Source organism: Schistocerca americana, chromosome X (genome assembly GCF_021461395.2).
Source record: "Schistocerca americana isolate TAMUIC-IGC-003095 chromosome X, iqSchAmer2.1, whole genome shotgun sequence".
NCBI classification, from domain to species: domain Eukaryota; kingdom Metazoa; phylum Arthropoda; class Insecta; order Orthoptera; family Acrididae; genus Schistocerca; species Schistocerca americana.
In genome coordinates, this window is record NC_060130.1 from 933,693,454 (window position 1) to 933,711,672 (window position 18,219).

Sequence of the window (18,219 nt, forward strand, 5' to 3'; positions counted from 1 at the left end):
TCGCAAAGACAAGTGCGCTGATACTGGCGCCTTCATCCTGGGTTTCGAGGGGGATACACTCCCAGAGAACATCAAGGTTATGTGCTACAGATGTAAGCCGTACATCCCTCCACTGATGCCGTGCTTTCGGTGCTTGCATTTTGGGCATATATCTTCCTGTTGTACGGCGGACCCTTTGTGTGGTGACTGTGGTCACCACGTCCATGAGGGAACCCCTTGTGTTCCTCCGCCTGTGTGTGTTAATTGTGCTGACCTCCATTCCCTTGTCTCACCGGATTGCCCAGCTTGCAAGAGAGAAAAAGAAGATACAAGAATATAAGTCCCTGGATCGCCTGTCTTACACTGAGGCTCACAACAAGTATGAGACACTCCACCTGAGGTCACTATCTTCAACTTTTGCCTCTGTTACTTTCTCCTCCTCCTCCTCACCCCAGCCCCACTTCACTCTCCCCTCCACCTCCCCTGCTGTTCCCACCACCTCCCATTAGGCAGTCGCGCCCCCCCCCCCCCCCCCCCCCTCCACTCTGTCCGAAGAAGTGCCCCCTTTCTTTGGCATCTGCCGGTGATCGGGCTCCCTCTCCACGGCGTCTCTCAGGCCAGATGACTGTTACCACCACTCAGCCACAAGGCACACCATCTGTTGGCCCCAAGGTTGCCCGCTCTCTTTTAGTTCCCGATATTGCAGATGCTTGTACTCCCCCTGTGTCCTTTCCTCCTCCCCCTCAGAAAGAGAGGAAAAAGAAACGTAAATCCCAAGAGAAGGCGTCTCCGGTGCCCCTGGAGGTGCCAACTCCCCTCTCGCAACCTGAGTCTGACATCTTATTTGTGGAAGTCACCCTATCCTTGTCGGTGACAACTTGACAACTACTGACCAAGTGACCTGACCTCCTTCATGCCTACCTTGGACTCGCGCCACAAGATCATCCAGTGGAACTGCAATGGCTACTATCATCACCTACTGGAAATGCAACATCTTGTCTCCTCTTTTTCTGCGTTCTGTCTTGTTCTCCAAGAAACGCATTTCCGTGACGATCACTCTCCCACTTTACGTGGTCATCAGGAGTTCTGTCCCTGGGATAGCATTTGGTGAGGTCTGCACTTTGGCTTGCTCCAATGTCCTTAGTGATTGGATCCCCCTATGTACCACCTTGGAAGTATAGTGGTTAGAGTGCAAACGACTCCGGCAATCACCATTTGCAAATTCCACCTCCGTCCAGTTAGGTCACATGCTTATGTTGCATTATCTACCTTACTTCAGCAACTCCCGCCCCTGCTTCTCCTCCTCGGGGATTTCAATGGCCACCATCCACTGTGGGGGACTGTTACATCAATGGCTCGGGGTATCCTAATCGACCAACTTATCACGGACTTCGATTTGTCTCTCCTCGGCGACGGTTCCCCTACCCACTTCAGTGCCGCTCATGGCACCTTCTCTACTCCCTGCCCTTGTGGCTTCCCTACATTGGTCATCCCATGATGACCTTTGTGACAGTGACTATTTCCCAGTGATCCCTTGCTGCTGCCAGGCAGACAGGCCCCCCGCAGGGCCAATTGGCCTTTATATATGTCTGCAGTCCACTTTGGCACCTCCCTCTCGAATTCCATTGATGTAGTCATGCAAGGCATCTCTGCTGCTCTTCTTCATGCTATTGACACTATCGTCCCCCTATCCACAGGGCCTCCTGGTCATCGGCCGGTATCGTGGTGGACCAAGCACGTCGCAGCTGCTGTCCAGGAAAGACGACGGGCACTGCAGCGATTTAAGCGACACCCCTCCCAGACAAACCTCCTCAATTTTAAGCGCCTTTGTGCTAAGGCTCGTTACATTATTAAGTGGAATAAAAAGGAATGCTGGGAGCGCTGTGTTTCCTCCCTGGGGACATGTGCCTCTTTATCGCAGGTTTGGTTGAAGGTCCGTAGTGCTCTGGGCCGCCAGCAATAGTCAACTGTCCAGGGTCTGAACATCCAAAGAGCTCTGTGCATTGATCCATTGGTCCTTGCAAAACACCTTGCGACACACTTTGTGATGGCATCGTTGTCCGTTTCCTATCCTCCAGCCTTTCTGCAGCATAAACATAGAGTTGAACAGACCCCCCTCCATTTCATCCAGCACATGTTGAGCCCTACAATGCACCTTTCACTGGAATGGGAATTGGTGCAGGCTCTTAGCTCTTCACGAGACACAGCCACAGGGCCAGACTCCATTCACAATCAGATGATTAACACTTGGACGTTCCCCAGAGGCAACAGCTCCTCAGGGTCTTCAATCACATCTGGCTCACAGGCACTTTTCATTCACAATGGTGAGGCAGTATCGTTATCCCCATCCTTAAGACCGGGAAAATCCCAACGTCTCTCGACAGATACCACCCCATTAGCCTTACAAATGTGCTTTGTAAACTTCTTGAAAGGATGGTCAACTCCAGATTATGTTGGGTACTCAAATCTTGGGGCCTTGTCACCATATCAGTGTGGCTTCTGGGCAGGGCGATCTCCAACTGGCCATTTACTCAGATTGGAATCAGCCATCCGACAGGCTTTTACTCACTGCCGGCACCTTGTCACAGTGACCTTTTGACTTACATAAGGCGTATGACACGGCTTGGTGCCATCGCATTTTAGTTACTCTCCATATTTCGAGCTTCCGTGGTCCCTTTCCAATTTTTAGCCACGAGTTTTTATCTTACTGGCTCTTCCGGGTTCGAGTTGCCACTTCACTGAGCACCCCTCAGATTCAAGAGAACAGTATCCCACAGTGTTCTGTGCTAAGTGTCATGCTCTTCCTCATTGCCATAAATGGGCTTGTGACCTCTGTTGGGCTCCTGGTTACCCCAATGTTGAAGATTTTTGCATCTGGTGCAGCTCCCACACGATGGCGTCTGCTGAGTGCCAGCTCCAAGACCCATCCAACAGGCCTTTACGTGCGCCACCACCCATAGCTTCCAGTTTTCCTCCTCCAAAACACGGGTTATGCATTTTTGTCGTCGACCCACAGTACACCCTGATCCAGAACTTTATTTAGGCAACCAGCTCCTTGATGTTGGAACACAGTCCAGTTTCTTGGGCCTTATTTTTGGTAACAAGCTGACATGGCTGCCCCACATTCGTCACCTAAAGACTACGTGCATGCGGAAGCTTAATGCTCTCCGCCTCCTGGCCCACACATCTTGGGGTGCAGACCGTTCCACTCTTCTCAATCGTTATCATGCTCTGGTATTGTCCAGACTCGATTATGGTAGGCAGGGGTATGGCTCAGTAGCTCCTTCCATTTTGAAACTCCTTGACCCTGTTCATCATTGTGGGGTGTGTCTGGCTGTTGGTGCCTTTCACACTAGTCCTGTTGATAGTCTCCTCACAGAAGCAGGTATTTCCCCTCTACACATCCGACGGAGCCAACTCCTTGTTTCTTACGTAGTCATCATTCGCCAATTCTCTGACCAACCTGTGTACCCTGTGCTCTTTGCCAATGAGGGATGTCTCCCTCCTAACACCTGCCCATGGGTGGGATTGCCGGTTGGCATGCATCTCACTAAACTCTGCTGGGATCTCCATCTGCAGTCACTGGACTGCGTCCTGTGTCTTTCCTCCCGTACCCTCCCTTGGATGGTGCTTAGACCACAGATTAGGACTGCTCTCTTCCAGGGTCCCAAGGTCTCCGTTGCTCCTATGCTTTACCAGCGTCTTGTATGTTCCATCCTTGCAGAGTTCCATGGTGCCACGATCCTTTACACTGATGGTTCTAAGACTACTGATAATGTGGGATATGCTTTCACATCTCCTACCAGCTTTGAGCACCATTTGTTGCCAGGATCTTTTATTGTATTTACAGCAGAGCTTCTAGCCATTTACAGGGCCCTCCCCTTTGTTTCTCAGGCCTCTCTCCATTGTGTTTTAATTTATTGCGACTCCATGAGCAGCCTTCAGGCTATTGATCGATGCTACTCTCTTCACCCCTTGGTATCTGCATCCATGACCTTCTCTCTGCCCTTGAGCATGCCACCTATTCAGTCGTCTTGCTCTGGGTCCCGAGTCATGTGGGAATCCCAGGGAATGAATTGGCTGACCATTTGGCTAGAGAAGCGGATACTCATCCCCCTTTTCCTTTCACGATTCCAGCTGCGGATATGCAGATCTATGTCAAATCTCTCTTTGCTTAACAGTGGAATCCCTTATGGAGCACTACTGCTCATAGTAATAAACTCCACACAATCAAGGAGTCTGCTGCAGTTTGGGGCACTTCTTACCACCACTCTCGGAAGGAGTCCACTGTTTCAGGTTGTTTACGCACTGGCCATACCCAGCTCACCCATTGTTTCCTCCTCCATAGCGACCCACCCCTACAATGCGGTGAGGATATCTCACATATTGGTGGCATGTCCCCTTCTTTCGACCCTTTGTACTAAGTGTAGTGTTCCTGCTTCCTTAAATTTAATATTACCGGACAATTAACAGATAGTAGACCTGGTCCTCAGTTTCCTTTCGTCTTGGAGCAGAGGCAGGTTGGTTGTGATTGGGACTCCTTTTGCAGTCTTGACAGTCTGTGACCCCATGACTGCCTCCTCCCCCCTTCCACCCCCCCCCCCCTCTTTTCTAGTTTTTAGATTTGGTCTCACCTTTTATGCTTATACTGTGTGTGTTTAACCTTTTGCCTTACAATTTAAGTTCCGTTAGCATGAGCCGTAAGTGGCTGTGAGGTACGGATGCGCCTTACGATTCCCGGTGCTTACACGTGCTAAGGCTGCGGTGCACTATGCCTGGTGGCATCCGAAGTCATGCAGACGCCCTCGGGATCTGTAAGTATGTGTATGAGATACCAGTAACGTGACATTTCTAGAGGTATCATAAATAATGACGATTAGTTGCCCATTGGAAACGAAACATTCATTGTCTCAAACACAATGATATATTCACAGACGTTTTATTTCCCTTTATAAGCAAACACACATTGATGAAATACATCTTAATAATAATATTCACAACAGTGCAATGATCTAAGACTGTACAATATTTTGTTCAAAACATTCTGGGACCCGTTACGTTAGTATGTTGGCAAACATATTTTCAAATGCAACATCTTTACAATGACATGTACACGAATTTAATAGTCTTCGATTGTATGATATCATTCAATACGATCTGGCAAATGTAATGCAACCCTGCACTTTTTGCATTCCTACATTGTTTCGGTGCATCGTTTACGCTTTCTACACACTACACAAGCTCTCGCAGGATTTACTTTTGATGGTGTTGGATCAATATGTTTGGGAAAATGTGCCCAATGTAGCGCATACAGTCTTTGTGGTATGTCGCCGGATGCTAATCGTCCCTTCGATTATAATCCGGTAAAGGTGTAGTTTTCAACAATGATTCTGCAATGTGAATCCTATATTCTGCGTAGCTCTGGTGTTTGCCGCAATGTATTTTGTAAAACAAAATGTACGTGTTAAATAAAGCAAAATCAAATAGGTAAAAGAATATCTTGCGGTATCCTTTCATACATTTTCTCGTCACAGGGAAGCATGCGAGCGTCTGATCTTGGCGATCAATTCCAATCATGCCTCTATTGCATTCGACGACACATTTCGGTTTCCCCGACGCAATGCGGAGAGGTGTGTCTGTGGCAATGATTTCTGCTGCTGAATGTTTTGTGGAAAGCATGTAAACGTCTCGTTTATCTTTCCATTTTAGTGCCAATATTCCATTACAACTCCACACTGTATATTCTCCCTTCTTTAACTTTGCCTTCAGGAAGTCTGTGGGCATATTTTTTCTGTTTGAGCGCACTGTTCCAATCACATTAGTTTTATTGGTGAGGAGAGTTTTGAAAAGTTTCGATGATGAAAATCAGTTATCTAAATATAGACTATGCCCTGTGTGTTATACTGACTGTTATAGTTCTAGAACTACACTTTCAGAGGCACTACCACTAGCATCACATTTGTCACTACCCGTGTATATCTTAAAATCATAGCAGTATCCTGAACTTGACTCTCACAATTTATAAATTTTAATATCAAGCATCACTCATTTTGATGGGTTAAATTGTTTGTAGGCTAAGCACCCCTTAAATTTCATTGATGATTCAGCAATGGCAATATTCTCTTGCATTGTGTACACTTACTTAAATTTTTGGTTGAACATATCTATGACTGGCCTTAGTTTGCACAGCTTATCTGTGTTGTTGGCTAAACTGTTATTCGCTAGATGCAGAAATCTACTTATGTGCAGAAATCTACTTATGTGCAGAAATCTACTTATGTGCAGAAATCTCCTGAATGGCATTGTCTTTCTAAATATTGGCATTTCTGTAATGGCCCTCCTAGACCAATTCGTCTGAATCAATGGTTTCCTTACTTCAGCAATGATTATGCATAGCGCAATGTATATTTTTATTTCATTACAGCTGATAGGAGACCACTTTTGGTCTACTTTTCATCTCTTTTGTTCATTGTTCAGTGTGTATCGTGCGTATCTATTCGTCTCAGTTACGGTGTTTTCCCAAAGTGTACTATTAAATATTACATAGAAAATGTCTAATTCTCTTGTGCTTGTACTCACGTGCTGTAAAGCTGCTTCCTTTATTCCGGGAATTTCCGTATACGTCCAGATTGTTGGTTGATTGTCTTCCTTTTGCCACATCCACTACTGATTGTGGCTGGTAGGTTTGCTCTTCTTCGTCAGTATCATCTTCAGTCACCAGCCGCTTACACCGTTTTCGTACAGGAGGTAAAGCGTCGCTACCACTGTCACTGCCGCTGTCAAAATATCCTGCAAAATCATTGTTGGCTATGCCACCACATGTCTCCCTTTCCTCGTGAACACATTTGCTACACGACGGAAACATTGTGAAAGTATTTTTGTAATGTTGGCAGGTCCAAATGCTGCGAAGAACACTTCGTGTGTGCTGCCTGTACTCGATCAGCTCCGCTACGTGTCAGAGACGTTTTGTTTACATTTGGTGCGGCTGACCGACGACATCTCTCTCACGATATGCGCTTGTTCGGCGCGGTAAACGTACCACGACTCTGATACGTCTAGCTGATGTTTGGCCAGGTCGGCACGCTACGTCTCTCGCATGACATTGTAACCTAAGGGGTTAATGTTCATTCTTTTATAATTTGACTCCTCTGACTGAATCCGCTCACTTTTAGCAGACTGTTTCTTATGTAACCCCCTTTGGAATCGCGGGACTGATGACCTTGCCGTTTGGTCCCATACTCTCTCAATTAATCAATCAATCATCAACACACTGTACACTGATTTTTCAAAACAAGTAGTGTTCCTAAGTTTCAGGTGAGATATTAGAGTTATCCATTTGATTTCTTCAAATATTCCTCTTATGTTCGTGTTAAGAATAAGTTTGTTGTGTTTACTGGTGAGTTTCATGTGACTCTCAAGGCTCTGGAGTCCTTGAGACATAAGGGAAAGAAATTGCTTGCCTGATCAGCTTCCCTCAGTATCCTTAAAAAAATTTAAAAATGTGCTACCTCACCAATGGAAGTTTGTATCATTCCACTTGGCACTAGGGCACATTGTGATCCAGAGAAACAAGAAAGCACATTTTGGAGTCGATGAGGTCGATGGGGAATGTAGTGAGACACAATCTGCCATTACACAGCTAATCCCCTTCCCCTCACCACAAAACAGCATTGTTTTGCCAAGTTGAAGAATAATTCAGATAAGAGGAGTGGATAGTAGTGAAGACAAGAAGCTGCATTTGTTAAAACCAGCTTTATGACTGCAGCGTCATCTACATCTACATACGTACATACATCATACATACATACTCTGCAAGCCACCATACGGTGTGTTTTGGTGGTATCCTGTACCACTATTAGTCATTTCCTTTCCTGTTCCACTCACAAATAGAGCGAGGGAAAAATGTCTCTATATGAGCCCTAATTTCTCATATCTTATCTTCATGGTCTTTATGTGCAATGTATGTTGGTAGCAGTAGAATCGTTTGGCAGTCAGCTTCAAATGCTGGTTCTCTAAATTTTCTCAGTAGTGTTTCTTGAAAGAATGTTGCCTTCCATCCAGGGATTCCCATTTGAGTTCCCAAAGCATCTCTCTAATACTTCTGTGTTGTTCAAACCTACCAATAACAAATATAACAGCCTGCCTCTGAATTGCTTTGATGACTTTCTTCAATTCGACCTGGTATAGATCCCAAACACTCGATCAGTACTTGAGAATAGGTCGCACCAGCATCTTATATGTGGTCTCCTGTACAGGTGAGCCACTATTTCCTAAAATTCTCCCAGTAAACTGAAGTCGACCATTCACCTTCCCTACCACAGTTCTCAAGTGATCTTTCCATTTTGTATCACTTTGCAGTGTTCTGTGCAGATATTTAAATGGCTTGATTGTGTCAAACAGAACATCGGTAATACTGTATCCGACCATTACAGGTTTGGTCTTCCTACTCATCGGCATTAACTTAAATTTTTCCACATTTAGAGCTAGCTGCCATTCATCACGCCAACTGGAAATTTTATCAAAGTCGTCTTGTATCTTCCTAAAGTCACTAAATTTCAACACTTTACTGTACACCAAGGCATCATCAGCAAACAAACAGATTGTTGCCCACCCTGTCTACCAAATCATTTATGTACATAGAGAGCAGCAGCAGTCCTATGACATATCCCTGGGTCACTCCTGGCGATACCTTGTTTCTGATGAATACTCGCCATTGAGGACAACACATTGGGTTCAATTACTTAAGAATTCTTCAAGCCACTTACCTATCTGTGAACTTATTCCATATGCTTGGATCTTCGTTAACAGCCTGCAATAGTGCACCGTGTCAAATGCTTTCCAGAAATCTAGGAATATGGGATCTGCCTGTTGCCCTTCATCCATAGTTCTCAGTACATCATGTGAGAAAAGGGTATGCTGAGTTTCACACAAGCGATGGATTCTAAAACCATGCGTATTCGTGGACATAAGCTTCCCAGTCTGAAGAAAGTTTATTATGTTTGAACTGAGAATGTGTTCAAGGATTCTGAAGCAAACTGAAGTTAGGGGTTTATAGGTCCGTTATTTTACCCTTGCTATATACTGAAGTCACCTGTGCTTGTTTGTCACTTGGGACTTTGTCCTGGGCAAGAGATTCACAATAAATGCAGCTGGGTAAGGGGCCAATTCATTATTGTACTCTTTGTGAAACCAAATTGGGATTCCATCCAGACCTGGTGGCTTATTTGTTTCCAGATCTTTGATGTTCCTCTATGCCAGGGTGCTTATTACTATGCTGTCCATACAGGAGTCTGTCCGATGGTCAAATGCTGGTATATTTCCACAACTCTGTGTGAACGATTTCTTGAGCTTGAAATTTAACAGTTTGGCTTTCATTTTGCTATCTTCAACTACCACACCACACTGGTTCAGTAAGGGACTAAATAGAAAGAAGCCTTAGATATGCTAAGCAATTTTACATAGAACCAAAATGTTTTTGGCTTCTGTGCCAGATTCTTTGCTAAGATGTGATGGTTCTGTCTTTGTATGCTTTGCACATAGATCTTTTGACAGATGCATGCCACCATTTGGGCGTTCTCTTGTGAACTGAGAGTGCAGCAGTCTCTGCTTCCTCAGTATCTTCTGAATTTTGTTGCTAAACGTCGGTGGATATTTCTATCTGTTATCCAATTATAAGGCTCATAACTCTCCAGACCATGATTTACAGTCTGCTTAAACTTTGCCCATAATTCCTCTACATCCGTCTTACTGGAACTATGTGATGTCAGTTCACTGTCTAAAGTGAGGTGCTAACAACTGCCTTTCTGCTCTTTCAAGCAGAAACACTCTCCTGACCTTATTGACTGATTTATGAGCTATTTGTAGCTACGAGGTCTGAGAAATTCCCATTGCCTGTGGGCTATCAAGCTAGCTGCTCAAGACACATTTTCAGAAAACAGGTTCAAAAGTATTACACATGATTGTTCATATGGAAGCCCTTCACCTCCCTCTCTCCCCTCCCCACCCCCTCTCCCCTCTCCTCTCCGCCCCACCCTCCCCCTCTCCCCTCTCCTCTCCGCCCCACCCTCCCCCTCTCCCCTCCCCCCTGTATGAATCCATAGTCGTCCTAGTCTGTACTCTGTAGGTTAAAGTTGCCTCTGACCAATATTGCGTGATCTGGGTATTTATGCGCTACTGACCATAGACTTACCTTGAATTACTTTAGAACTGTCACAGTGGAGTGGGTTGTCTAGTAAAAACATGCAGCAATTAACTTGGATTCACCTACACCTGTTACGTTACCAGATAACTTCACTGTCACATTCAACTTCTACCTCAGTAGAGACAATATTTCTGTCATTTGCAATGAGCACATCCTCTCCTATGGCATATAATCTGTCTTTCTGATATATGTTCCATTACTCGCTAAATATCTAAGACTTTTCCATCTCAGGTGTCAGCCAGCCTTTAGTCCCAAGAATAATTTGAGAGAGAACTTCCCTGGAGGGTAGTAAATTTGGGAACTTTATTATGAATACTTTGACGGCTTACTGATAAAATTTTAAAATTTTACAAAGTGTCTATATTCTGAATGCCACCTGTCTTTCCTCACTGTGTATAGACTGGCGAGTGTTCATTAGAGCACTTCAACTATCGTCTAGCCTAAAAAACCCTCATGTGAGCTCCACAAGTACTCTGCTACTCCAGTAGCTCCTTCCTATGTGTAGCGTGCCTGTAACCTATCAAGGGGAGTCCTATAAATCTCCGAACAATAACGCAGGTCTAGAAATCTGCATCCAAGTCAGTCACAGAGCTGACGAAGCATTTGGTTGAGACACTCCACTCGGCTCCAAACGAGAGGACCCCGATCAGCTCTCAGAACAATACTGCAAATTGCGAGCTCTGCTTGCATGCCATGCGTTAGGGCAGCAGTCTTCACCACGTCTGCCAGCTGTCTGTATAAACTGAGGATGGTATCGGAACCTATGCGACAGACATCAGGGATACCAATGTGAGCCACAGCTTACAAATGATTGCACCCTGCACGCTCAGTAACCACAGACAAAGCTGCTTCCTCATCTCCGATGAGGCCTCCTGGCAGATATACCAAGTGAATGTTGGCTTCTTTCCAGCTGTGAATGCTGTGCGCCTACGGGGCTCCATAACGTGCCTACCTAATGCTGGAGTTACCGGTAACTAGTAAACATGACCCCCCCCCCCCCCGTGTGCCTGGTGAGACCCTACTGAGGGAACGGCCCCATGCTTACTTTAGAGTGTGAAAGGGTGAGGCCAGGCAACCAGATTCCACATTAGACCTCTGCCTTCAGCGATGTGAATGTGTTACCACCCGCCATTCGCCATGCTGTGAGGACGGATCCACCGCATCTGGTGCACTAGGAGGTGCCTCGGAAATAGGGTCTGTGGGCTGAATAAGCAATGCTTGAGGTGTCCCATGTGATGTGCCAGATTCTCCGCCACTACTACACCTCGACGCAGCAGCGTGAAGATGACTGACTGTAGCCAAAAGCTCATTCAGCTGTTCGTGAACTGCAGCCATCTCCTCCTGCACATATCCTAACTGTCGTAGCGAGACTAACTGAAGAAGTAAACTACAAAAGCAGACAGAATCCTAGATATGCAACTTACTACCATGCTGGTGCGTTAATGAGCTATCTAGCTGGCTGTTGAGCGAGCAGCTACTGCCATACAGAATGAATGAATTTTCACCTACAAAAATGAGAGATTAAACCTCTTAAATAGAAAAACGCACGCAAAATTTAATAAATAGATTATGAAGAAAACAAAAAAAACTTAACTTGCAGCTCTCTAGATGTATATCAGGTGAGAGCTGGAGCTGTCTGATGGGTTGAAGTCATTGTGACCTGTGCCCAAATTGGCTGTTGTCCACTTATGTGTAGCTTCATATGGGAATGAGAGGATCCTCCTGGAAAGTGATGCTCTCATTGTACTATTACTGTACACCATATTTTAACAGGGTGTACATTATAGTCCAGTGAGAGACATTTGTTAAGTGGGAACCTCACCTATATTTTAGATTAAAATTTTATCATTATGTGATGCTTTTTAAAACTGTTCACTCTTAACTCATACCCAACCTCTGTCAACCACCAGTTGTAGTGGCACCACCATTTAGGATAGGGAAAGTCAGTTTTGTGCGATACTCGGGGCACGAGTTACAGTCAGGTGCAGGTCGGATTGCAGTAAGTTACACATACCAACAGTTGGGAAGGCAAATAGAGGCCACAGGGGTGTAGAACTGCCAGAGAGGGCGTACACAGCAGTTTCCATGGCGCAAGTCGCAGGCAGAAGAGGGCCACTGGCCAACCTAAGTGTTAAGCATACGTGACGTGAAGCCATGCACTTGGCAAAACAAAGGCGCACAGCCGAGTACAAATAGGTGCTGTTTTCTAACGAGATTCATTTAAGTGTGGCAGCTCTCCTGGACGGTGGGGCATGTCACACCGCCGGGCTACACGCAGCAACAGATGGGGCGCCAGCGTCCCAGTCCACGGTGGGTTGTTGGTTCAACCCTCTGAGGTTGGTGCAGGGTCCATACAGCTCCCGGTAGAGCAGTGCGGAGTCAACGTGGACAGTGGTTGCTGAGTCGGCTGCTGGCACAGCCATCCTGACATCATTGGAACTCAGCGGGCCGGCCAAGGCCGGCACGACACTGCATTGCATTGCATTGCATTGCACAGGCCGCTGGGGTGCTTCCTCAGCGTTGCGGGGCCCTGTGACACAGACAGAGATGAACGGAGCACTGTAGTGGAAACAAATAAATTGTTTGGAAAGTTCTCGCCGAGTTTTAATATGGCACCTCTTGACACCCATCCGTCACACAGTTACATATACCCACTATAACAGTTTGGTTCTTTTCTCTTTTATTGGACATTATGTACACTTTTATTCTAATGTTTCAGTGTGGGCGGTGTACATCCCACTGCTAGAAAAGATGATGATTTGTGTGATATGTGATATGTATAGATTGCATTTTTCCTGTAACTTGTAACAGAAATAAAGGCATTTGTGGTCTAACTGATAAGGACAATATCATGAATAAAGGTGTAGCAGTTTTGAAGTAAACATCTACACTACTTTTTAAGAGGATTATGTATGTAAATTTGGAGATTAGCTCCGTTTGTGTTTTTAAATGACATAATGTGTTATTAAGCATCTTCACACGTAAAATTGTCCACCACACTGGGACTCAAATCCAAAACACTGCCTTTCACAGGCAATACTGTCACTGACAGCTATCTATGGGCACCATTATGTCCCTGTGTAGCTCAGTTGGTGAGAGCGTTTATCACAAAAGGCAAAATTCTGTGTTTGAATCCTTGTCTGACACACAGTTTTAATCTTACCTATAGAGTGAAAAACTCATTCTGGTGAGAATATGCTTCAAAATGACTCTAAGCACTATGGGACTTAAATTCTGAGGTCATCAGTCCCCTAGACTTAGAACGACTTAAACCTAACCAACCTAAGGACATCACATACATTCGTGCCTGAGGCAGGATTGGAACCTGCGACCGTAGCAGCCGTGCGTTTCTGGACTGAAACGCCTAGAACCGCCCGACCATGGCGTACAGCATTTTGGTGACATGTCATCTAAAATAAGTGCTGTTACCTGTAGTTCTGTCATACTACTTTAAGAAAGGGATGATTTTATTTCCATTCCCTACATGGGAATTCTCTCAAACAGATTCGTGTATTTAATGCTAAACTTCAGAACTGAATGCAGGCTGCAATCTTATAACTTTGCCTGGCCCATGAATAGTAATACATATGAAAAAGGCACTCATTAATTTAAAGGATACTCCTGACCTATAAAGATAATTTATGGATTGCCTATTACTATGATTGGGGATACATGTGGTGTTAACGAAACATTATTTAACTCGACTGGAAAGATAGTCATCTTACTTGACACTAGGACTCTGCTCCATACTGCTGTTTGTTTATTTATTTCTAGCATGGTTTTTTTGTACCTCTTTATCGTAATCACCTTGAATCATTTATGTTGGGCATATTTGAGTTTGCATATGAATGAATGGACTGTAGTATTATGTAAATTAGTTTAAATAATAAACTGTGCACATATTAGATTGTTAATAAAGATGATTGTGCCATCTAGAACCCACTTTAGCTCGTTTTTATTACTGGTCATTGCTACCACACCTCATTCTTCAGACACAGTTCTTTTTCTTTCCCACAGAAGAAACCTTTTTGAAATAAAAACAGTCAAGCTGTAATGTGTATCATACTTTAATAAAAAATAGTGAGTGTTGGTTTAGTATGTAAATTAGTGTTGTTCATATCAGTGTTGGTCCGTAATTTTATTTCTGTAAAACTAGAATCATACAACCTTACATTTTACGCTAGGCGCTGTTGTTAATAATTAAAAAGAAACAATAAAATATACATGAATTCTTCCTTTATTCTTGAAAATATTGCAGTAATTAAATATGTGTTTATATTTTAAAGGTTTATAGTTTTTCAGATATTTGGGACATTCTGTTTAAAGTACTAGGATTGCTTTTAAATCTTAAGAAGCTGCTGTATATTGTGATTTATTTCTTAATCAAAATTAATTTCATAATACTTGTTTTTGTCACAGAGGATATTAAAAAACAGATGCTTTCAGCATCTGTTCTCAAGGAACTTGACCATGTCTTGACAAGTCTACCGGCATTGATTGTGACTGGACAAACCTGTAAAGCAAAAGTGCAGCTTGTTAATGCTCTTTTGGGTGAACCTCTCCTGCCTTTCTGCAGCAACTTATGGAGGTGGATTTTGGTACGGTATGGTCATAGCAAACGAGCATACACAACTTCATTGCCAGAATCAAATAATGCAGAAAGGCAAGAGCTCAGAAGTGGATGGTTATCTGTACCTGAAAACTATTTTAAAAAACCAGAAAATGAAAAGGTAAGCATCCCATATCTGGGGACTTTGTGTACATACATAATTGTTTCCTTGTCACCTTATTGCTTTCCTGCTGTTTGATCACCCTTTGAAACATCCAGCACTGTACAACTTAAATCCATCCAATAGAGAAAAAATATTGACATGTGAGATGTGGTGTTAATACATTATCTAATCAAGAGTATCTAGATACCCTAATGTAATGAAGAATTGACCACTAGATCTCATAGGATGCAGACCTGCCAGTATAAAAGGAGGCTGGGGGAGTATTGTATTGTCAGTAGAAAAGCAGTAACAGCATAATGAGTCAATCAGGAGACCTTGGTGACTTTAAACATGGACTAATCATTGGATGTCACCTGAGTAACTGGTCCATCAGGGACATTTAAACCTTTCTAAAACTGCCTAAGTCAACTATTGGTGATGTGACAGTGAAGCGAAAACATGAACAACCACAGCTAAACCAAGACCAGACAGACCTCATCTACTGACACACAGGGTCCGTTGAGCATTACGGAGGGTGGTTGTAGGAAATCATATGAAAACAGTGTACCGAATCACTTAAGAGTTCCTAAGTGCTACCTGCAGTCCAGTTAACACAATGACTCATTATAAGTAGTTAAAAAGAATGAAGCACCATGGTCAAGAAGCTCCTCATAAGCCACACATTTCTGTAGTCAGTGCTTAAGCGATGCTTGAGGTAGTGTAAAGAACAGTACTACTGGACATTGAACGACTGAAAATTAGTGCTTTGGAGTGATGAATCATGCCATACTCTGTGGCAATCACATGGGAGGGTGTGGGTTTGGCAAATGCCTGGAGAATGTTACCTGCCATCAAGTGTAGAAGGTGGGGGTGTAATGTAGCAATACGGGGCTACTTTTCATGGTTAGGATGTGGTCCTCGTGTTGCACTGGTGAAAATGGTAAATCCCGAAAGATATGAATACCTTGTACTGCATTGTGTACTGTGTTCAGTACAGGAACAGTTCAGAGATGATGATATTACCAGCATGACAGTGCTCCCTGGTATAAAGTGGCATTTGTGAGCCAATGATTTGGGGACAGTAACATTCCTGAAATGGACTGGCCTGCCCAGAGCCATGACCCAAACCCAGTAGAACATCTTTGGGATTACTTGGAACCTTGACTTCTCTGGTTTTGGTTCTTCAGGTGGAGTGGGGTGGCTCAATGGTTACCACACTCAACTTGCATTTGGGAGGATGAAAATTCAATTTAGCATCCACCCATACTGATTCAGATTTTTGTGATTTTCCTAAATTGCTCCATGCAAATACAGATAGTATCTTTGAAAGGTTGTGGCCAGTTTCCTTCCCCAGTCTTCAAACAATCTGAGCTGTGCTTGTCTCTAATGTCCTCATGTCAATGGGATATTAAACGCAAATTTTCTTTCCTTCCTCCCCCTCTTCAGTAAGGATGCTATTCCTCCACACACACACACACACACACACACACACACACACACACACACCTCAATAAAGTGTGTCTACCAGAGTTTAGGCCATCACTAAGGTGAAGGGTAGACACTCCCCATATTAATTTCCACTAATGGGTGCTGGATACTTACGATAAGATAATGTATGTTGTCACATATTGTTACTAATGAATGGACCAGGGTTAAATAATTTAAAATAAATGAGAGTTTTTTAGTGACAGTGTCATTTATCTTAGGGAATTGCTGCCCTCTCCCCGCCCTCTCCCCCCTTCTCCCCGCCATCTCCCCCCTTCTCCCCGCCATCTCCCCCCTTCTCCCCGCCATCTCCCCCCTTCTCCCCCCCATCTCCCCCCTTCTCCCCCCCATCTCCCCCCTTCTCCCCCCTTCTCCCCCCCATCTCCCCCCTTCTCCCCGCCATCTCCCCCCTTCTCCCCGCCATCTCCCCCCTTCTCCCCGCCATCTCCCCCCTTCTCCCCGCCATCTCCCCCCTTCTCCCCGCCATCTCCCCCCTTCTCCCCGCCATCTCCCCCCTTCTCCCCGCCATCTCCCCCCTTCTCCCCGCCATCTCCCCCCTTCTCCCCGCCATCTCCCCCCTTCTCCCCGCCATCTCCCCCCTTCTCCCCGCCATCTCCCCCCTTCTCCCCGCCATCTCCCCCCTTCTCCCCGCCATCTCCCCCCTTCTCCCCGCCCTCTCCCCCCTTCTCCCCGCCCTCTCCCCCCTTCTCCCCGCCCTCTCCCCCCTTCTCCCCGCCCTCTCCCCCCTTCTCCCCGCCCTCTCCCCCCTTCTCCCCGCCCTCTCCCCCCTTCTCCCCGCCCTCTCCCCCCTTCTCCCCGCCCTCTCCCCCCTTCTCCCCGCCCTCTCCCCGCCCTCTCACCCCTTCTCCCCGCCCTCTCCCCGCCCTCTCCCCGCCCTCTCCCCGCCCTCTCCCCGCCCTCTCCCCGCCCTCTCCCCGCCCTCTCCCCGCCCTCTCCCCGCCCTCTCCCCGCCCTCTCCCCGCCCCCTCCCCGCCCTCTCCCCGCCCTCTCCCCGCCCTCTCCCCGCCATCGGCAGTCTACCCTCCCGGATGGCCTTTGCACGGACCCGTTGATTCTCACAGAACATCTTGTGTCCCATTTTGCAACGGAAGCAGCATCAACCTCCTATCCGGCTGCTTTCCTTCACTAGAAATAGCGGGCCGAAGCTTCCGTCTTATTGTTTACCCCTTGTCAGTCAAAATCTTACTGTTTTTTGTTCTCCGCATACTCAGGAGAATGACATCCCACAGGGTTACGTATTGATTGTACTTACTATCCTCATTGCTATAGATGGACTTCTGGCCTCCGTTGGTTCTTTGGTCACACCTGCTCTGTATGTGGATGATTTCTGCATTTGGGTTAGTTCCTCTTCGATGGCCTCTGCAGAGCTGCAGCTCCAGGATGCTATATGGCGTGTCTCTGCATGGATCCTCTCACACGGGTTTCAATTCTCTCCTTCAAAATCGCGGGCGGTGCACTTCTGTCACCGTACTACGGTCCACCCCAATCTGGAGCTCTACCTCGATGCACAATGGTTACCTGTGGTCCCACAGTTTTGTTTCCTAAGTCTCCTTATTGGCAACAAGCTCACTTGGCTGCCTGATATCAGACTTCTGCAGATAGGAGGGTTCCGTAAACTCAAGGTCCTTCGCTTCCTTGCCCACACCTCTTGGGGTGCGGAAGGTTCCACTCTTCTCCACCTTTATCAGGCTTCAGTGCGGTTGTCAAGTTCGTGGTTCAGCTGCTCCTTCCACACTGCACCTCCTGCATCTGGTCCACCATCATGGTATCCGTTTGCCCACTGGTGCCTTCTCTACTAGCCCTGTTGATAGTCACCTGGTT

The 18,219-nt window shown here is 45.7% G+C and overlaps 1 protein-coding gene across 3 annotated transcripts in view; it reads left to right on the forward strand.

Moving 5' to 3' along the window:
• LOC124555766 (dual serine/threonine and tyrosine protein kinase-like) overlaps positions 1-18,219 on the forward strand; it is a 335,619-nt gene that overhangs the window by 59,519 nt on the left and 257,881 nt on the right. For all 3 annotated transcript variants that reach the window (XM_047129810.1, XM_047129811.1, XM_047129812.1), the window contains one exon: positions 14,600-14,910. In XM_047129810.1, coding sequence (XP_046985766.1) covers positions 14,600-14,910 — 311 coding nt within the window. The remainder of the gene's footprint in view (positions 1-14,599; positions 14,911-18,219) is intronic.